The 21,848-nt window shown below is 51.3% G+C and overlaps 1 protein-coding gene across 19 annotated transcripts in view; it reads left to right on the forward strand.

Moving 5' to 3' along the window:
* Positions 1 to 21,848, forward strand: part of FGFR2 (fibroblast growth factor receptor 2) — a 101,481-nt gene that overhangs the window by 12,505 nt on the left and 67,128 nt on the right. For 11 of the 19 annotated variants that reach the window (XM_026494285.4, XM_026494286.4, XM_026494283.4 and 8 more), the window contains 2 exons: positions 14,287 to 14,553; positions 15,427 to 15,504. The exons of 4 other annotated variants lie outside the window; for them this stretch is intronic. In XM_026494285.4, coding sequence (XP_026350070.1) covers positions 14,287 to 14,553; positions 15,427 to 15,504 — 345 coding nt within the window. The remainder of the gene's footprint in view (positions 1 to 14,286; positions 14,554 to 15,426; positions 15,505 to 21,848) is intronic. 4 more of the 19 variants (XM_026494288.4, XM_026494289.4, XM_026494292.4 and 1 more) reach the window with 1 other exon arrangement.

Consider the following 21,848-nt stretch of genomic DNA (forward strand, 5'->3'; position numbering starts at 1 on the left):
GGTGGGGTTGGGGTGTAGCGGGCTCTGCTTTTGCCCGGGCCATGAGGCGAGCGCTCGTAGCACGTTATGGACATCCTGGCCAAGTTTGTCCATAGTGACTTCTCCTGGGCGGCCTGCTGGGGCATTCCTCGGGGCATAGGTAGCTGGGCTTCCAGAATTTAGGGAAGGGAAGGAAATTGTGAGGGGACCTACATGACTGGGGGCGAGGAGCTGAGCAATACTTTGCCTGCTATAACCTTGCGGGGTCACTTGATAGGATCGGCCAGGGTGTGAGGGGGAGTGGTCAGAATGGATGGATGGGGCCATTTCTTTAGCCCATTCCTTGAGAGGATGAGGATGAAGATGAATGCCTGCCATGTGTCAGACACGGTGCTGGGTACCTTGACCTGTACTATCCCTAATCTTTTTCTCCCCTGTTTAATTGAGATACGCAGACACAGAGCGCTGTGTAAGTGTAGGGAATACAGCATGATGATTTGACTTATTTATATTATGAAATGATTATCACAGTAACTTTAATATCCATTATCTCCCATAGATGCAAAAAAAATACATAGTTTTTCTTGTGATGAGAGCTCTTAGGATCTGTTCCCTGAACAAGTGTCACTACCCGACACAGCCATGGTGACGACAGCCATCATGCCTAGTCCTTGTTCATGTTACAGCTGGAAGTTTGTACCTTGTGACCACCTTCCTCCAGTTCCGCTCTCCCCCCAGCTCTAATCTGAACACTCCAGCTCACCCCAGGCATTCATAGACTCTTTTTTTTTTTTTTTAAAGATTTTATTTATTTATTTGACAGAGAGAGACAGCCAGTGAGAGAGGGAACACAGCAGGGGGAGTGGGAGAGGAAGAAGCAGGCTCCCAGCGGAGGAGCCCGATGTGGGGCTCGATCCTGGAACGCCGGGATCACGCCCTGAGCCGAAGGCAGCCGCCTAACGACTGCGCTACCCAGGCGCCCCTGTGGAGGAGACTCTTGACCGAGACTCTTGGAGATGAAATGTTTCCTCCAAGGCCCCACAGTTAGCATGGGCCCAGGCGTTTGGGTGAATTTATTGGTAGGACAAAGATTTATTGGTTGATTCCTTGTCTTTCCTGAGTAGGAGGGTATTTTGTGGAATACTGTGGTGGCCCCCTCATTCTTTCCTAAATCTGTCATTTGACTCTTAAACGTGTAAGAACGCTGCTGGGTGACTCTGTCTCTTCCCCACATATCCACACCTATTTTCCTAAAGCGATTTGAAGAAAAGTCACGGGCAATAAAACCATTCCTTTGTGATTCTTCTAGAATGGCCTCCGGTGGTATGTAGCTTATTACTAAGAAGCTAACCCTTCTCCTGCCCAGTAGACGGAGGGAGATGCTGTGAGTCCCAGTTGGTGATCCATGCTAAGTCCCGCTACAGGAGTTGGGGCAGGTCAGGCTGGCTGGTCTAGGTACTTGCCCATTTTCTGGGAGTTTGCTCTGGCACTACGAAATGTTTGACTTGTTGGTTGGCACTCTGGTAATGTGTCAAGCTGTTCTTCCGCATGTCTGATTTTCCGTGGGGTCAAGACCCACCTGTGCAGACTGGTGTGCCTGGGGCTCCTATCACCTGCAGTCATGGCAATGACAAATGCCATGGAAATGAGAAATACCTGGCCCTTACGAGAAAGAAAAAAAAAATAGTGGGGGAAAAAAATACCCAGTCAGAAGAAACAATAGGTACATGCCTTGGCTAGGAGGGGCCTCCCAAGAGGAGGAAGAGGCTGGGGAGTAGAGCATTTTGAAAGCAAACAAAGCTCATTTTAGGTGGTTAAAAGTAATTTCTGAGTGGAGCTGGCTGGACATGGAGGTGAATCGGGGCTGGTTTAGTCCTCTGGACCCTGCTGAACTTGGACAGTGACTGCAGAACATCCAGGGGTTGCGGGTGTTGAGAAGGGGGTGCACAGTGTTGGACAGAGGGTGTCGAATGCTTGGCCGGAGGAGACCCTGCAGCTTTCCCTGTACGCCTCGCAGCCCTGGTGGGGTGATAACTTGCAGAGCTTGGCAGAGACAGCAGATCATCGACACACTCTTCCCGCTGCAGCGTCATTGGCTTTGGCTTTGTTCCCCCAGGTATAGTTTTTGAAACCCTACTATGTGCTAGGTTCTGTGGGGATAGCACGGCAAGCCAAAAACAGCCGCAGGTGCTGTTGAGTGGGTGGCCATCTACCTTTGTCACAGAGCTACAGAAATGAGGTGCCAGTTCCCATGCAGGGTGCAGGTGCTCTGAAGAAGCATGATGGCGAGGCTCACAGGGAGGCAGGAGCCCCGAGGATTTTTCTGGGTGCTCCAACTATGCAGCTTCCCGAGGCCGCTCTTGGCAGGGAGGTGGGCACCCACCTTGATGGGTCAGCTGGACCCCCTGCCTCGGCCCTAGTTAGTACCAGCCGGATGGGCTGGCCAGGTGGCTTCCTTGGCTGCTTGGTCCCTCTGCTGGCCTCTGTGTGTGTTCACTTGTTGCCCTGAGGTGCCCACCCTTACAGGTGTGGCCTGTGGACAGGTGGTCAAGGGGTAGCTCTCAGCCTCCTCCCCGACTGTCTCTTTTCCGGAGCTACAGTTGTTTACCAGGCTGCCATGGAGGCAGGGGGATGGTGCAGGGCAGGGGAGCCCGGTGGACCTGGCCTGGGTAGTGAACACCGATTGTGGGACCTCACCCGGGGACCTGGGGGTTCAAGTAAGGCTCCCCCCTTTCCCTGGAGTGGGGTGGGGCACAGTCTTGGGTTAAAAAGGGCAGGTATGTCCTCCACAGCAAGCCAAGATGCTTGGGGGCCCAGCACAGCCCCTTCCAAGGTGAGATGCTCTGGTGGGTTTTGCAAGGGGCTGTGCCTGGAGAAGTGGGATCTCTTCAGAGTTTGTTTTCAAGAAGGTTTTCTTTCTATGCAAATGCGCGGCTTAGGGCCTAGGAGAAAGGTTAGGGTTTAACCCTGGTGGCACCTTTCTTAATTTGGAATTTCCTGAATGAATGTGGTTTCAGTCCTGGGGCACAGGATCGCCCAAGAGGAAAATTTCCTTTTCTCTGTAAATCACTGGAGAAAAGGGATCCTCGGGGCTTGGGGCTTGGACCTGGTTTTCTCCGTCCTGCCTTTCTTGGTCTTGGGGGGCAAAGCCAGCTGGGGACGCGCCCCACCCACCGCAGAGGCTCCCTGCCCCCTCCCACTTTAGGAAACTTCTCCAAGAGGTCATTCCGACCCAGCTGCTTGCTAAAGACCCCTCGGGCTATGAATCTGTGCCTTCAGCCTGATCATGATTTCTGGCCCGGCCAGGCCCGAACTTGCTGAGGCCTGCGTCGCCAGATCAAACCCATTCAAATGAGGAGGGCCATCTGTTTCCCAGTATCCAGCTGCTGTCCCTTCATTTGTAAATGGCCGGGATGCTGCTGGGTGAAGGGGGGGGACCAGTCCTGGGACACAGCTGCAGACTCTGAGCAAGTGTTGGAGCTGGGGTCCTGCTGAGAGTAGAAAGGTCCAGCCCTTTAAGTAAACTTGCAGATCGGTACCGGCAAAGGGCCCCGAGTTGAAGCGCAGGAGGTGGCCATGCCCTCATGGAGGAACTCCTACCCCGCCCCCTTTCCCTTTTCTTTTGTCCCTGGGGGCACTATATTCCTGTGCTCCTGAGGGGAGGGCTGGGGGAAAATGTCACCGAGGATCTGGACATGATCTAACCTTTCAGGGACTTGTAGGGCGAACGTTCCCACTTGAGTGTGCGGTGTGGACTGTTTATTTCTGTCCATGTCAGGGGGTGAACTGGGCCCGGAGCAGCTTCGAGGAGCCAGGGGGTAACACTAAGTGTGGAAGAGTGACTTGCCGCCCCTGGAATATAGTCAGAGCCGCTGACTACACGGGACATGGACTCTGGAAAGCAGGCCAGTTACCGCACTTGCTGTAACTTGGCTCCTCAAGCTTGGGAGCTGTGCAGGGCACGGGCTGGGCCCCTTGCCCGAGGGGTTTGGTGTCAGGGTTACTCCCAGCATGCTGTGGGGTTGTGGTAAGGCGTCCTGTCAAGGGAACTCTGCTGGGGTTTCTGTGCCCCATATACAGATCAGGTATCCCCGATTTGTTGGATGGATGAACAGTAAATGCTATTTTAATAAGCCCCAGGCCTCTTCCCTCCCTAAAGTCATCAAACAGGTGTCATCGGTGTTAGTAACAACTCTCGCAAGATCCTTGGATGTTTAGTTCCATTTGTGAACATTCCAGAAATCCCCACTTAGGTAACTTACATAGATATGATGTGACAGATTTGCACATTTGAAAGAAAACCCTGTCTTAAAGTCAGAGGAATGCAAATCAAGGTTCCCATGTGATTGGGGAAAAAAAAAATCTGCTCAGTTAGGATCAAGCTATAGCCCACACATAGGAACCCGGGCCCACCCTGGCCGGAGCTGGGGTGAGGGATGTTTTCTCTCGGATGTGCCCCCCACTTCAGGGTTTACAAAGGCCTTCCTAGGCAGCCTCTTGGTTTGTCCTCATAATGACCTTGACCAGCAGCAGGCTAGCCCGGAGGTGTTTTTCCTCTTCTGTAAACCCGGGCTCAGGCTCAGTAATGGGAAGGGGCTGAGGGGTCATCACTGCAAAACCAGGTCTCAGACTCTTGCCCTTGGACACTGGCGCTGAACTTCTCTCAATGTGGGCTCTGGACCAGCACCGTGACCATTATCTGGGAGCTTGTGGGAAATTCAGACTCTCAGACCCCACTCGACATCTACTGATGCAGAAACTTTGGAAGTGGGACCCAAAGAGCTGTGTTTTAATGAACTCTCCACGTCTTTATGCAAAATAGAGTTTGGGAAGCACTGTGCTGGTCCCGTCCTCAAGCAGCCCAGTTGGAGAGGGTGGGTGGGGGAGGCGGGCTGTGTTTGGCTGCGTATGTACTAGATGTATCAACAAAGGCTGTAGTGTCTTCGAGATGAGAGCACTGTGGGCCATGTTCATTAGAATCAGGAATTTTCACGGAGGAGATGCTATTTGAGCTGGGCTTTGAAGGCTGAATAGGAGTTTGCCAGGCAGAGTAGTGGGGCAGGGTTTCCGGGTAGAGGAAAGAGTGCTCATGAGAACAGACAAGTCTCGGGTATGAGGGAGCAGGTGGAGAGGGATCTGGGGCCTGGAGCAACCAAGGCCTTAATGTGGGTGATGTTCTTTGGGTTTTACCCTGTCAGAGTGGGGAGTGGTCGCTGCCTTTTTTTTTTTTTTTTTTTAAGGTAAGTTCAGTTTTGCTTTTCAGAAGCTTGCTCTGGTGGTCCGTGGTGGATACATAGGGTGGACTGTGACGGTGGGTTGGGGGCATCGTAGAGGTCTTTTGGAGAAAAGGTAGGGGCTTGGAGTGAGCCTGCGCCAGTGAGGTCTTGCCCTTGCCCTCTTTCCAGAGCTGTTTCAGAGAGAATTCACAGGGGTGCAGATGCAGGCAGGAGGGAGAAGCGGGGCTTTCGTGGGGACTTGGAGCTTGAGTCGTGTTGCGTGGTGATGCCAGTCAGCAAGAGGCTCAGGCGGGGAAGACGTGGAGGGAAGGGCACGTGCTGGTTTGGGGTAGCACCCCTGTAGCTGGGCAGCGGAAGGGGGAGCCTGTGAGCGGGGACTTGAGCCGCACTGACCTGGAGTGGGTGGGAAGAGCTGCCGAGATGGAGGGGAACAGAGTGCAGGGAAGGGACCCCCAGAGCCAGGGGTGGGATTCAACCCCAGAGCCAGGTGTGGAGGGAGGAGGAGGTCCCAGGAAGCCAGGAACTCCACCACAGGGCTCTGTAGTTAGGAACTCACACACGCACACAAGCAGAAAACAAAATGACACTGTAGATGATTAACGCTAAACTGTGCTGGGGGCGCCAGGAATATACTAGAAGGGTCCCCTCTGTTCTGTTACATCCCCATCCTTCCATGTTGAGAATACCTGGTTAGGTGGCTTTTCTTTTCTTTCATGCTTCATCTGCTGTCGCTGAGGAGCATGATTTCGGCTGGAAGGTCTTGCTGCTGGTGGGTACATTCGTGTTTCTGTGCCGGGCCCCAAGCTGGATGCTTGTTGCCCGCTGTCTCTTTTATTACGTTCCTGGTTTGCGCGTGAAGAAACAGGAAGTGATGACAAAAGCTGAGAAGCTTGTTTCCAGTGGCACAGTTTATAAGTGGCGGATTGGGACTGAGGTCTGTTCTCAGTGTGTTAACGTCTCCAGTGTGTCCTTTTCCCAAGAGTCACCAGGGCAGGGACAGAGCTGGGACCAGAGCCTTAACCCCATAGATAGACCTAAATTATATGGGGGTGTGCCTAAGAGGAAGGGCTCAGGACCAGCTATGGGAATTGAAGGAGCATCCGATTAGGAAGGTGGCTTAACTCCTTTATACGAGGAAGAGGGCTGTGCCGTTGTCAGGACTCGGGGAGCTGAAGACATGTTGAGGGCAGATGAGGTTTTCAGAACCGGAGGTGTTGTGTTCATTTTAGAGGCAACACCTTTGCCAGGCCACTCCTGATCTTAAAGATCGGCTTGGTCAAGGGCTGGCAAATCGCATTCATTCATTCCTTTCCCTCCTGAAGCCCTGTCCCCACCCCGCCAGGTCCCTTCCTGATACAGGGAGTACCTTCCTGCTGGGAGAGATGTCCCAGGAGTCTGGGTTAGTCGGTGGGGCCACCAGCAGTGTGCCCAAGGAAGCCCTGAAGATCTTGAGAAGCGCCAGCTTCCTCCGCGTCTGGCAAGTGTTTCCAGAAGGCAGGAGGCTCAGGCCTGGGTGACCAGCCAGTCAAGCGCATAGACTCCTCGTTGTATATCCGACTGGCGGTGCGGGCTACTGGGACATGACCTGTAGTGCTCGTTTCTGCTTCAGATAATCTAATGGCATGTTTGGGAATTGCTTTTTGAACAGAGGACTCACTTCTGAGGTTTCAGCTCAAGCAGAGCCGTGGGGACTTGAGGCAGACGAGGCTGTTCGGTACCTGCGTCTTGGTGGTGCGATGGGAATTCCGCTCTCCTGAACATAAGAATTTGATGCAGGTGTCGTGACCAGGGAGAAAACCTTCCTTTTGGTGTCCCCCTCTCTCCCTTTGGGAGAACGTGATAATTAACAGCCTGGAACATCAGGATCGAAAGGAGGGGAGATGCTGGCAGCAAGACCGGGAGTGACTATTTCCACTCCGGGTCCACGTCTTGGGTGATAGTCATGACTCAGGTGAACGTTCCTAGGCACTTGGCTGTTTCTACAGTTTGATTTTCTCGTGGGCAACAGCATCATTTCTTTTCAGACTTGGAAAGCTGTTCGCCATGTATCTCAACGATAGACCTCAATTATGTGAGGGGTGTGCCTAAATATATAATTTTTAATGGTGACCATATTGGAACCATATGCCATTATCCCATCTGATCATGAGGAATGTGAGCCAGTCCAGAATTTCTGGAACAGGCAAGCTACTGTGGCAGAGGTAGCTATTAGTGGTTGTTAGGGCCCCAGAGGAACCGACGAGGAGAGTTTTAAGTGCTGACGTATGTCTATAAGACACCCCGATGATGGGTCGGAAAGCGGGATCTGCAGCCTTTCAGACTGTTGACGTATCTGCGATCCATTGCTTGGACTTTGTTGTGTCCCCCGTTTTTATGTTGGCAGTATTTCTTGAGGTAGGGAGCTTTCGTTATTTACATTGTGCAGCGATTTGTCTCTCCCTCCTGCCTCTTAAAGAACGAGGAGTACCCATGCCTTATAAGGTCTCCGTTTGATGTCAGGATTTTTGTCTCCTGCAAGTCTGCTCTTGCAGAGGGGAAGCTCGGAGGAAGTCTGAGCTCGAGCAGCTCTGCGCCCCTGTGTTCACCGGCTGTGTGTCTGCAGAGCCCCCGTGCTAGGGCCCACGGGGGCGGGCATTTCTGATGTCATGGGGGGGGGAGCCCCACTAGCCTTTGTGTCTTTCCATCGGTGAGTTTCGGGGCCAGGCAGGCCGATGGGGTGGCATCCGCCTCTGCGGGTTACGGAGAAGCTGGGCCGTCATGCCCAGGGTCTTGACTGTCCAGACTCCCTCCATTCATGCTCGTAAAAATACTTCAGGAGGCCTGTGTGAGATGAAGGAAGGGTTTTGTATTCCATCCCCATGGACAGAAAGTTGGGTGTCGGCCAGTTAAAACTTCGTACCCGGACTGTGGCGTGGCCGCTTCAGGCCATCCTGAAGACCCGGAGGGTGAGGCAAGGCTAACCGGAACAGACGGGATCAGCCGCCGCTGACTTCCATGTGTCGCAGGCACTGTGACATTGCAGTGACATTTGCAGCTTCGTTCTAGGGCTGCTTCTGTCGAGACGTTGGCAGCCCCACAGCGGTGATATTTATTTCTCTTGTGCGGGGCGGTGCAGCAGCGGGGCGGGCACCAGGAAGCCCTGGCTGTCGCGCTCCTCTTGCCCCAGGGCTGGTGCCATAGTTCCCGTGGGAGCCCCGAGCTGTGCCGAGGGACGCAGGTTTGTCCCCGCCTCCCCCTCCCGCCCCCCACCTGGCCTCTGCTCCAGGTCCACACCTTGGGGGGAGGTAGGGGGGCGATGGGTCCATCCCGTCCTCCCTTTTTAACCCTTTCTGGAGGAACGTGTTTGGGGCTTGGATGGAGGAGCATCGGGGGTGCCTTCCAGGGGCCACCCCACCGCACCCTCGAAGCCGGGGTTCCAGTTCCTTAGCCACGGGGATTGCGACACGTGAAGAGCCACCGTCCCGAGGAAACCCCAGAAAAGGCTTAATCCGTGCCCTGTGACGTCGTCGTCGTCCCGCTGGCAAAAGCTGCTTTGTTCGCCCGGCACAGTTGAAATCTGTCGTCCAGCCTCCGCAGGCGATGGGCCGGGGCGCGCCGCGGGCTTCCCATCTGTTCTCTGTTTGCATGCGGGCGCCATTTCAACAACCACACGGGAAAGTTTATAGGCAAACGTTATAAAAAGTGACAATCTGAAGTGCTCCTATGGCTGGTTTGGCAACATAAAGCGTTACCTGAAATAGCTTACTGTTCAAACGCCCTCCCCGCGTCAGCTGTCCCCACGCGGTCCTGCTGCTGACACCGGCCAGGGAGCCAGGGACGGGCACGGTGAAGGTGCGTAAGTCACGGCCCTTCGCTGACTTTCACAGGCTGGCCCCCCCAGCCCGCGCTCCCCCGGGCTCTGGGCACCGTCAGCCAGGATTTGCTTCCCTGGGCTTGTTTACCTCGAGGTCAACACCTGTGGCCTGCGGCCAGTGACATCAGCGCCGTGTCACTCCCAACAGTTCATGGCTGTCCTGCCTCAGTTTCCTTGTCTGCCCAGATGAGGCCCCTCTGCTCCCCAGGAGTGAGGGCCCGAGGCCTTCCCGAGGGGAGGGAAGGGTGGCCCACAGCGGGGATGGCACAGACAGCATTCGGGGGACAGCGCTGCGGGTGTGCCTACGGTTTCAGTTACCAACCTCCCACTTGATTGAGAAGCAGCAGCGAGACCTCCTGCTGCTGGCACGTCTCAGGGTTTGAAACTTCTGGGGAGAAAGCTGAAATCCGTGCACCCACTGTGTGCGTGTGGTGCGTAGAAACCAGCACCGCGAGCCCTCCCTGGCCGTCAGCTCACCCGCTTGCCCGCTTGGCCGTTCTAGGTCACAGCGACAGTGTCCTGCGCCAGCGAGCGTCCGTGCTAGCTTTCTCACTTCTCTGTGAACTTACATTAGGAAAGATAGGTGGGAACACTCTGTGTCTGTCTGGGAACGTCCCTGAAAAAGAGTATTTGGTGTGGAGCAGAGTGGCTTCTGGAACCTTCCCCCTGTTGTGATTTGGCGAGATCAGATGAGGGACAGTGTGGGACTGTGCGCTCCACGTGGATTTCGCCCCCGCTCTGCGCAGGAAAGGTTAAAAGTAAGCTGTAGCACCAGGGGGGAAAAAACAAATCCAGAAAATGTTAATATGACTATAAAAGGTATTGTTTAAATCTCCCGGGGAATACTTTGCCCTGTGTCAACCGTTGTGTGTTACAGAGCAGACCGAGCAGCTTGTTGGGAGTCAGGGGGAGGCACTGGCCGTGTCCGTGGAGATGGACCGACCTCAGGGAGGCTGCCGGGACATCGCAGATGCATCGTCACTGGTGTCCGAGGACTTGGCCGGTCTTCTTGGCTCCGCACAGAACAGTGTGAGGGAGATACTTGTGCAGGTGTGGGCAGAGCCCTCGGGGAGCGTGTTTGCAGGGCACGGGCAAGAAAGCCACCTGTAGGATTCGGGCACAGAAGAGAAAGCCAAGCCCGGAGTGGCCTCTTGGGGATGGGTGGGGACAGAGCGGCCTCCACGGAGCCAGCTGTTGGGGTTCCAGGCAAAGCACCCATGCCCTTGGCACCTTGTCCCGAGGTGTCTGATGCTGGAACCCAGAAGCTGGGCGGGGGTGCTCCTGGGTGGTGTGGCAGTGGGCTGGTGTGGCGTCCCTTTCCTGCCTCACTCACCCCCCTACTCATTCCCGGCCCCCCCACCACTGTCCTCCTTCTCTTGGTATTGTTTCTACCCAGACTGTTCCTCCGCCCTCCCCTTCTTTTTATTCACCTGTGCGCCCTTCTCCCTGAACCACGCCTGCAGTCCTCCTGGTGTGCACCCCGGTCTTGGGGGGCTTCACACACCCCCGGTGAGCTCTCTGTGGACTGATGATGGCTCAGGTGTGAGGGCGGAGCACGTGCTTTCTGAATTTCCTGTGCGGTCGTTACGGGTGCAGACTTGGAGTCGGGAGGCTTCATATTGTGGATGAAGCTTATCATCTAACTGGAAAACTGTGAGAGTTTTGACCTGGTTTTACTAGAAATAAAAACCACTTTTAGTATGTCCTCTTCCACTGAGATGGGAGCCCGTCGGTAAAACTGTCCTGTGTCCCGCAGAGATCCAGCAATCTGGATTTTCTCTGTGTGTTCTCTGGAAAGAGTGGTGCTCGAGTCACTGCGAGCATCTTCAGCCTTGAAGAATGACAGCAGGAGTGCCTGTCATGGGCCCAGCAAGCTCGAGATTGGACAATGAGGTTCCTGTTGGTTGGCTCATTGGGTCCTCACAAGGGACACCGTGTTATTTGGGCCTCTTGCTCTTCAGTGGATGAGGGACCAGGGGTGGAGAGATCCAGCAGGATGGGAGCGGAATTGGGCCTCAGGGCTCCGTCGTCTTCGCGTGCAGGATGGCACCCATTTATCAAGCAGCCCCTGTGTGTCCAGCCCCAAACAGGACTCGGCCCTTGCCCTTGCGACCTCAGTGTGCCCTGTTCCTCTTCCTACAACCTGCAGGTGGTGGTGTCTTTGGTGACGTGGGTCCGGGCACCTCTGGTGTCAGCGAGACTTAGTGCTTTACCTGTCTCAGGTGAGGCACAGGATTCTTAGTGAAAATGCGTTCCTTTAAAAACGGGGAAATCATAGCTCTACCTTGGTCAGGGGAGAGATTTTTCTGCATCATAAAGGCAAGTATCCTGCTCATCTTTTTTTTTTTTTTTTTTTTTTTTTTTTTTAAGCAGTGTCAGCACATCCCACTGTTGCGTGAACTAGGGACATGGTTCTCCTGACCTGGGGGTCAGGGTGGAGGCAGGCTGGCTGCGTGGGTCCCAGTCTCTCCTGAAGAGAAGAGGGAGCATTGTGCTTTGGGTCCAGCCACCCCTGCTCGGTCATCTCGTGAGGACCGCCTCTGGCTCAGAGGAAAGCCAGTTTTGTGATATTCTTTGTGACGGGCTGATGATGCCATGTGGTCCTCATACATACTGATTATTTTATGACCCAGGCTAATGCAGTGTAAATTCATTCTAACATTGCGGCTGCTGTGTCAGTGATTGTCGGTTGTGCATGGGACCCTTGCTTTAATCAGCTGTGAAAGGGGTTGGGCCAGGTGTCCTCTGGGGGCAGCATCCCTTCGGAGGTGACTCCAGGCCGCTGGAAGTGGGGCAAAGTCTGAGATTCGGGGCCAGACTGAATTCCTTTTTCTCCTCCTCTTCCTTCCCCTCTTGGCCACATTTTTCCTCCTTTCCCTTTTCTGCCCAGGCTTCGGAGTTCACGATTCTTCTGTTAGTCCCGCAGTTCAATTGCCTTAGGACCTGAACTGAGCAACCTCAGAAAGCGTGGCCGGAGGACCTTCCAGCTGAGGTCCCAGCAGCATCTTTCAAACGTTACTGTGCCCTTCACTCCCCAGAGAAACCTTCCCTGAACAGCCCATTCCGCGGGGGTTGGCAAACTTCTTGTACAGGGCAAAGCTTTGCAGGACATAGGGCATCGGTTAGAGCTAATCAGCTCTGCCATTGTAACAACAGCCGCCCCAGACAACACTTGAGGAACGAGCGTGGCTGCGAGCCAGCAGAACTCTGTTTACAAAAACGGGCGATGGCTGGTTCGGCCTGGGGGCCGTCGTTTGCCAGCTCCCGCTCTAGAACGAGTCCTCCCCCACAGCCTCTGCGGGTGCCGCCGTCTTGCTGTGTTTGGCTTCCTGACACTTAAGACCGCCTCCCGTACTTCATATTTTTGGCTGATTTTTTATTTATGGTTGGTCGCCTCCACTGTAATTAAAGTCCCACCAGTGTTGCAAGGGTTTTATTGTGCCCTGTCGCTTCCTGAGCATCCAGAGTAAAGCGTGGGCCGTAGTAGGTGTTCAGTAGGCGTTGAATGAGAAAAACAAACGTACTTGGGACATGGAACCTGCCTCTGAGTTGGAGTTGCCTGCCCTTGTTCCCAGGGTATGTTCGTCCACGTCAAATTTGACTTTCATTTTCTTACTTTTTGTTGTGGTTATCCCTTTAGGTCCACGTCTGGGCCCGTCCCTCCCGTGTTGGCTGTCGATGGCGGTGCGCTGCAGAGGGTTTCTAGAACCAGAGGCTCACGGTCCTCCCTGTTCCTTCAACAGTGGGACTAAGGCACGGAGTGACTTTATTCCATTGTTACATGGGGGATTTGTCCCGACTACGCTCAAAAGGGCAAAACAGTTGCCTTGTGATGCTGCCCAGATTCGGAGCCATCCCAGAGCTGGGAAGCTTGATGTTTCCCGGGCCTGGGACTCTGTGTACCATTCACAGTCACCATTGCGAGGAATGAAAGCCCACTCCTGGGTCCTCGTGGGTCCCAGCTCCGGCTGCTCTCCTTACAGGCCTGTGGCTCCCTTCACGTCTGCTTGCACGCGTTGCACACGTCCCCTCTTGCCCTGCCTTTCTGGGGACTGTAGTCCTGTTCATCACCGGCCCCTTCCGTGTGTATGCCTGGGGAGGGACACTCAAGGAGACTTGAGCCCTCGTCGAGATCTCGCTGTCTCCCTGGGAGACAGGACATGGCCGTGGGACCCGTGGTGCTTCCCCTGAAGTGGGCGAAGTGGCAGGTGAACGAGGAGGGGAGATCCACGTCACCCCAGGCCTGGGGGACGGATGGCAAGCTCACACCCAGCAGGATAATTCAGGCCTTGAAGGATAAGTTCGGTAAATGGGGAGGTGAGGGAGGAAGGAGTACCCCTAAAGGACATAGAGGCAGAAGCGGGGGGAGGGTAGGGGCTTGGAACCCAGGATGTGTGGTGGGGGCTGGCGGGCAGGGCGGGACCGGGCTAGGACTGGGCTAGGACTGTGTCAGAGGGTCAGGTGTGCAGTGCTCAGCGGCTTCGTTTCCAGATGCATTTCAGTGCAATGTGGAGACCTCCTCTCGGCCGTCTGGGGGCATCTTGTTCTTTTTGGTGTGAAGAAAAACAGTGTGTTCCAACTTACCCAGCACAGAATTAGGTCTCCAGACCAGCAAAGCGATCTGAGCCTGAGAGTTCTGTAGAAGGACTCATTAGTTTCCCTTGAGTTTGAGGCATTTCATTTTAAGAAGCTCGGCTTTGTGACACCAAAGTCTCGCAAAAATAAACAGGTGTGTGTGTGTGTGTGTGTGTGTGTGTGTGTGTGTAGGCACACAACCATGCAGTCGCATTGAATGAAAAAAATGATAAAACACACGTCCTTGCAAATAAAAAAGTGCCACAAGAATAGAATTACCTGGATGTGACAGTGGCAAGCAAGCTTTGGATCGGCAATCGACCGAAAAGTTTTCTTGTACGATATCGTTCCATGCTGGGTTTCGGGTGTGTGTTTACAGCCCTCCAGCTCGCGCAGACGCAGTGGGGCAGCTTCTGCTGGGCGCTTCCTCTGGTCCACGTCTCGGACACTCAGTCTGCTCTGTGCACGAGGCTGCTTCCTGGGTTCCCGGGCGCGGGCAGAGGCGAACGCCTGCCAGGGCCATTTGCAAACCGACCACTGCCTCTCCCAGGAATAAACGGGCCGCCACTGACCTTTGTTGGACGTTCTCTCCTTTTCCTCCTTCCCATCTGTCTCCATCTTCTCTCTCCTACCTTTCTGCAGAGCCGCCAACCAAATACCAAATCTCCCAACCTGAAGTTTACGTGGCCGCGCCCGGGGAGTCGCTAGAGTTGCGCTGTCTGTTGAGAGATGCCGCCACGATCAGTTGGACTAAGGATGGGGTACACTTGGGGCCCAACAATAGGACAGTGCTTATTGGGGAATACTTGCAGATAAAAGGTGCCACGCCTAGAGACTCCGGCCTCTATGCTTGCACAGCGGCTAGGCCGGTAGACAGCGAGGCTGTCTACTTCATGGTGAATGTCACAGGTGAGTTGGCCTGCGAGCCCTCCGCTCTCTCTCCTCTGCAGCCGTTTTCTGGGTCAAACTGTATTGGACAATTGGACGGGCGAAATCATAGTGGGAGCTGCTAATTGGATGCCATGCACAGAGCTTCCTAGTTGGTTATTGATCTGTTTTTCAAGTTCTTCCACGGGACCAGCTCAGCCAGAGGCTGGTCGTTAAAAATGACAGGATTCTCACGTGCAAAGTAACATTTTCCTTTTAAGACAGTCCGCTTTTATAGAAGTAAAAGCACATCTTCACCCCCCCCCCCCCACTGCTGGCATCCTTGGTATTTAGATTGCAGGATTGAAGTTTGACGTGGAAGATTTCTGATTCCTTTTATTAAAATTTGAGTTTTTCTCCTTGATTTTCCTTCCATGCAGTTAGGGGGAACTGCACAGACCCCCCTTTGTGGCCGAGTTTAAAGCAGAAGTTAGTAAATGGATGGAAGGCCACACAGGGGCTAAGTTTGGCTAGGGACTAATTCCCTTCTTGAAGGGGATCCTGAGAACTGAAAGGTGTTGGAAAGAATCTTTGGATGGATCCTAACACAATCAGTAAATCTGTTGGGGACTTGAATGCTGTTTGAAGCTTAAAATCCAGTTTCACTATATCCAACTTGACAGCATGTTTAAATAACGTGAAAGCAGAAAGCTTTGCGAATCATAATACAGACCCACTGTCATCACGGAGAGAAAATTTAAGCCATTAAAACCACCTTCGCTAAACATGGTCTCGGCCTTTTTGCGTGGGCTCCTGGGTTGTGGAAGGCCCTCTCTCCAGAAGGACTAAGTTGTACGTGATTGTAGCCTTTTGCTTTGCACAAACACAACCATGGCTATATTCTTTTGAATACAGATGCCATCTCATCCGGAGATGACGAGGACGACACAGATGGCTCCGAGGATTTTGTCAGTGAGAACAGTAACAACAAGAGTAAGTAGTGGCCGTCTCGGAAGGTTCCCGAGTGAGCAGAGCCTGGTGGGAAGTCCAGACTCTTAACCTGTCATCTCGTCCTTCCGGATGCTGTATCCAACAGCCCTCGCCTGTCTCCACTGTCCACTCTCCTGACTTTCTAATCTGATAATAAACCAGTGTTCCTGTACACCCTTCTCTTCTGTTTGTCCTTTCTTATTGTGTCGGAAGCCACTGTCTCTGGAAAGCAGTCATGATTTCCCTTTCCTTGATTTTCTATTTCTCTTTGGTTTCTTAGGGTTCAGAGACGTCACCCGAGTAGAACCACATACCATCTCCTGGTTTGCTTTGACAGTGCGGGGCTTAACTCGGGGGTTCTCTGCTGGGGGGATTCTCCTCCTTCTCCCTTCCCTGGGGGACATTGGGCAATGTTGGGTTGTCTCAGCAGGGGGAGGGGGGATGCCAGTGGGAGGAAGCCAGGGGTACTACTAATAAACGTCTGCATTGTACAGGACAGCCCATAACTAAGAAGGTTCTGGTCCAAAATGTCAGTAGTGCTGAGGTTGAGAAATGGGGCCTTTTTAAACATTACGGCATGCTGAGAGGGAATAAGGGGAGTAGTGTGCCTTACTTTGCAGACTGAGATAGAGAAGGGACCAGCAGGTGCTGTTTGCTTTATAAAAGCGATGAACGCCGCGCGGTGACACAAGGGCGGTCTTGGTACAGAAGAAGCAAGCACGTGGCCTCTCTCTCACTTCCGAGTTGGGTGGCCTTGGGCAAGTAATTTAACTTCTGTGCCTCAGTTTCTTCAACTATAAAATGGGAATAGTAACAGTGTCCATTGGAGTTGTTACGAGGATTGGATGAGTTTGTATTTGTACAGCACTCAGAAGAGTGTGTGTGTTTGTTCAGTAAAGAAGGTAAAATAGAGCCTTCGTTGTCTTTCCAATAACATGGCTTGCGTGTTCCCAAATGATTTTAGCCTGGTCACCGGCATTCTTTTCTCACGTGTTCCGTTCTACATTTTCTTTCAAAAGGATTTTCGTCAGTTTAATAAATTTAAACGAGGCCTAAATAATAAGACAATTAGTTACTAAAATAGGCCGAGGGCTGTTTAAGGGAAGATGAGAAAATCGATACTGTTAGGGACCTGGAATAGCGTGTTAAGTGGGGAATTGCATTTGTCCCTGAGTCTCCTAGCAGCTTAGGCAAGAAGGGAAATACTTTGGTTTATAGTTTTCACTGTTTCGGCAAGAGAAAGTTTAGGGCCTGGACCACTAGCATCAGCATCATCTCTAAGAGCTCACTAGAAATGAAAATGCCACCCCCCCACCCCCCGCCCCAGACACACTGAATTAGAAACTCCGGGGGTGATTCTCCTTTACAGTGAAGAATGAGAAGGTCTGATTTTGGGATTCACACAGGTTAATGTGCCTTGAGCGGGAGTTTACTATTAGAGCTCTTGTTTATAAAACACTGGGTGAGTGAAACTGTCTTCTGCTGTAATTCATATCCACCTTCTAACAAAGTTATTATTACTATTTAATAGTGAAACCCTGGTACATCAGAAGACATCACTCATTCCCTATTATTATTAGTTCCTTGGCTCTGGCAGGGGAGGCAATGAAAGACCCTGCTTTGGAGGTCCTGCTTTGGGCAGGCTCTGTGCTGGTTGCTGGCTCAGTCAGTAACCCCCCCCCCCAAAACCCCATAAGGTAGAGAGAGGTATTATTCCCATATTATTGATTGGAAATTCATGATTCAGTGAGCAAAAGGCAAAGCTGCCATTCGCTTGTAGGCCTGTTGCATGTTGAATCACAGCGCCCCTCTCCCAGCCCCTGGGGTGATGAAGGGGGTGCCGTGAGGATGCCTGCCCTGTTGTTTACAGCCCTCAAGTGGTGCCCACACATGAGATGTCAGAATCCGGCGGCACCTGGGCTGTGTTGGCATGTCTGCGAGCTGCATTGTCCTGGTGAACCAAGTCTGATAGCATGTTACCAGGAATACTTGGAAAGCAGTACAATGTAACAGCAAGGTATAGGTTACGTAACAAGTAGACTAACTGCGCTGAACCACTTTCTGATGATTGGGAAGGACTACCTGCCGTGGACCTCCAGGCTTTCCTCCTGAACACTAGTCCCGTCTGCCTAGTGGCTGTGCAGACGGGCCAGGGAGTGGAGCGCTCTTAATGAATGCCATGCCTTCACCCTGGGACCAGGGTTCTTTGTAATTAGCTCTCGAATGACACCAAGTCTGCCCCGCGATGGGTGCTCTGCAGTGATTAAGGGCTGGTGTTAGCTGTACCAGGGAGATACTGCTGTCGGGAACTGCCTCTGTTTGGTGCCTGTGAAACATTAGATGCGATTTAAAGTGATAGCGGTTCTTAGCTGGCTACTTGGCCTCTGCCATCTGTTAGTGTGATTAGGCTGGTCTGATTCACAGGTGCAGCCTGGGGCCGTGGAGATTAAGCAGCTGTGGCCTGTGCGGACAGAGGAATGCCATGGCCAGGGTAATTGGCAAGGCGGGGAAGGGGATGTTGCCATTAAAACAATTTTTCGCCACCTCCAGTGTCAAATGCCTGACCTGATTAATAGGGAAAATTGTAGAAGCCCTGAATTCCATGCATTTTCAGCCACCTGGAAAACACCGGTGTGTCCAGATTGATTCTTCTGGTGCCTTCTGATTGTCTGGAAATGCCACTGGGTGTGTTTGAAAGTTCCTCTTCAGTGAAGTTAACAAATAATGCTCCTGTGACCCTGTGCTGACAGTGACATTTCTGGGCTTCTCTGAAGTTTTTTTTTTTCCCCTTTTTGGGTTGGTAGATGTTAGTTCTGCAGCCGACGGCTTGAAAAATATATTGCAGATCATTCCCTCTGCTGGTATGCTAGATTTTTTTGTTTATCTAATTTGGGTGGTTGGCTGTAAGAAGGCAAGCTTATCTGCCTGGTAGAGTTCTTAAATTTCATACAGAGTACAAAAAGCATGGTAGTCAAATACAGGGGCAAAAATAAGTCCACAATTAAGGCAAGGTTGTTGAATTTTGGCCGTGAGAGTAGGTCCGATCTGATTTTTTTTATAGGGATGTTTTGCAGCATTCAGGTTGACTTAACTCTCAGCACCATCATACAAGACCCAGCTCAGCTCAGAAGTGGGCTCCCTGTATAGATTTTTTCTGCTTACACAAGCAGATTGAGGGGCTCGATTTTGAAAGTTCACGTGTTCTGTTCTCTGGCATCACCGGCCGTATCGCATCATATCTCAGACCCGCCTTTCCTGGTAGACTGCTTCGGGAGTCAAGGACTAGCCTGGATGTTGAGGGAATGTTCTGGGGAATTATAGTCCTCATGTACATCTTCCATGGGTCTCATTACAAGAGGTAATGCTCAAGTCTGGTCTGTGCCTTAAGAGAATAAGCTGGTGTTTCCCAAAGTATATTCCTTAGGAACCCTAGTTGAAAATAATTCTGTGCCAAGAAGGAGTTGTATATTGAAATGAAGTTGAAAACTACCTCCTACTACGACCCTTTCTCAGAGACTTACAGTGTCCATCAATCAGCATAATACAAACTCTGCGTGTTCGATGGTAAAACATCTGTTTAATTTTGGCCTTTCCCAGGGTTTTCCAAACTTATTGACCATAAGATCCTTTTTAAAATACAGCATTTAATCACATCCTGTTGCACATGCTTTGAAAATCCCTGCAATGGGCTGATTTGATTGACCTGACTTTTCTCTTTGCCTTTTAAGTTGAGTCCTTCCATCACAGATGTGAAGGGCATTCCCAGGTCATATTTTAGCAGCTGACTAGCTGATGACCTCACACCTTACCAGTGCTAGACTTTTCCCTGAGCAGAACAATCCTGTGATGTCATTACAAGCCTGGCTGCCAGGAAATAATGCTGCTTACATATGCCCTTTAGTGAAACAGACTTTCTCGGACAGAAAGTTGCGATTTCAAATGCTAATATTTGAAATGCATCCAGGTTGAGGTTTTGAAAGGTTCAGAGTTTTATTTCAGCAGGGAAAGCATAACTTAATTAGTCCTTTCCTCCCCTCGGTACAGGTATCTTAATGGGTTATCTGGCAGCCAATAAGTAGACATGCATGTCCTTTTTTTTTTTTTTTTTTTTTTTCCCGAGTGATTTTTACTACCCCAAGCTTGTGTTTAAGTGATTAATGTTTCTGAAGAGCTTGAGACTTCTTTCTTGGGAAGTTCATGATTGACAAAGTTAGGTCAACTCCTGAACTAGAGGGAATTGATAGCGAGGGAGCTTTATCAAGATTTTTGCTCCTGGAGTGGTTCTTTCTCCTGAGTGAAGAGAGAGACAAGGCAGTTTTCTATTTTGGTTTCATTCCTGTTGAGACCTGCTGGTACCTATACACTGTGTCAGGGAGAAAGGCAATTTTTGTGGAACTAGCTGGGGAAAATGAAGTAACTTGGCCTGAGATCCCATACTCTTTTTGTTGATTAACCTGCTGATAATAACAGTTTACCATCACCTTTGGTCTAATTGGGATTTTTACTTGGTAGAGGTCATATCTAAGTTGGTAAACATTGTGTTACAGTTTCCAGGAATTGAAAATGATAGTAATGATAATAATAATAATAATAATAATAATAAATGCAAAGCACACGGGCTTCCTGAATTTTTTGACATTCCTCCGTAATGAAAACCTCATTCTAAATTGGTTTGGGTGTTTTATCACAAAAGCCAGGGATGGTGTTCTATCCGGAAGGTTGGATTGAATCATCTCTTTCTTGGCCTCCCCTATGGTCAACCAGCATGACCAATAAGTGGAGGGTTTTCTTTTGAAGGCAGATGCTAGGAACTCCCACGGGGCAGCTGGTCTCCCTGTGGACTCAGGCATTTCAAAGGAGTGACGGTCACTCGCCAGGTTTGTTTGAATGTGTTTCTTATCAAATGCCTCACTGGTCAGCAAGTTGTTGTTTTTAATGACATTCTCAAATAAAGCCCGCCACCCCCATGATCACGCACGCGCTCACATCTCTGTATTTTGTTAGATTTGTTTTCTCCTGGTTTATGCAAAACTGAAAACAGATGAACCTCCGTCTACTGGAAGGATGGGGGTGGAGCTCAGAGACATCCTCCCACCCCCACCCCAGTCAGGGTCAAAGCATTCAAATGTCCTGATTAGTGATATTTTTAAAGGCCCTAATTATAGACTTAAGACAGAGGCCTTAGTGGGGCTTTAGGGAGTTTGTGAGACTTAATCTAGGAGCTGAAACAGGCTGTGTTTTTTTATTTTTGCATCAATAAAAATACAGTTGGCAGTCATCGGCGTCCACAGCTCACATAAATCTTGAACTTTTGACTTAATTACCATGGGAGAGTTCAGAGGGCAGCCTGGAGTGGTTGAAAGAGCATTGCCCAGGGAGCTGGAGGGCCTGGGTCTTGCCTCAGCCTGGCCTTGGCCATGCAGCCTTGATCAGATCACTTGACCTTTCTGGGTGACATTGATCACATCAGCCGTTGGACCAGATGGTCACTGAGGCCTATTGGTACAGTGGTAATACGATTCCATGTTTTTCCTTTAAACCGCTGGGCTCTGTTCTCTTTTTGATTTCAGAAAGAGAGGCGACCATAGACCTTAGATGTCCATGTTGGGATACATACTGGAGCACATAAGGGCTTCTGTGAGGGCAGCCCATGTTTCCAGTTGCACGATCAAAAAAACTCCTCTAATCCTACCATGTATTGGCACAATCAGTATCTGCCTAGAATACCTGGACAGAATGTTAGGACGGGGAGGGACCTTGTTAGAACATTCAGTTCAACTCCCTCATCTTATAGCTCAAGCTTTTAGCAGTTGTCCATCTGGTACATTTGGCCATCTGTCTGTCCGTCCGTCCGTCCATCCATCCATCCATTCAATAAACACTTCAGTGCCTAGTCCGTGGGCTGAAGGCGACGCAGGCTGTACCTTCCGGATGTTCTACTCTAGTGGTCAGCGGACATGGAAAGGGGTTCATTTCAGTATGGAGCCACCCTGGTGATGGAAACACGTAAATGACCAAGAGGAGGCCCAGCGAAGGAGTGTGATGAGTCTTCACTGTGGGATGGAGGTGGTGGGTCGAGGGAACGTTGAGGGCAGTTTTTGTGGGGTTATACATCTCTGTTTAACCAGCACATCTTAAGAGAATACTGTTACAGTAAAGTAAAATTTTACTAACATTTTCACTAATACACAATAACTGTTTCAGTGTTAAAAATGGTACTGAGTAGATACAGTATTCCTTGACGAGATTTTACTTATTTATTTTTTGCCTGGGTTTTACCATTCCTTTAAGCTCATTGTTAGTATTTAATGACTAAGAGAGCATCATTCTTTTGCTACCTGTTACAT

Source organism: Ursus arctos, unplaced genomic scaffold, assembly GCF_023065955.2.
Source record: "Ursus arctos isolate Adak ecotype North America unplaced genomic scaffold, UrsArc2.0 scaffold_7, whole genome shotgun sequence".
In the NCBI taxonomy this organism is placed as follows: domain Eukaryota; kingdom Metazoa; phylum Chordata; class Mammalia; order Carnivora; family Ursidae; genus Ursus; species Ursus arctos.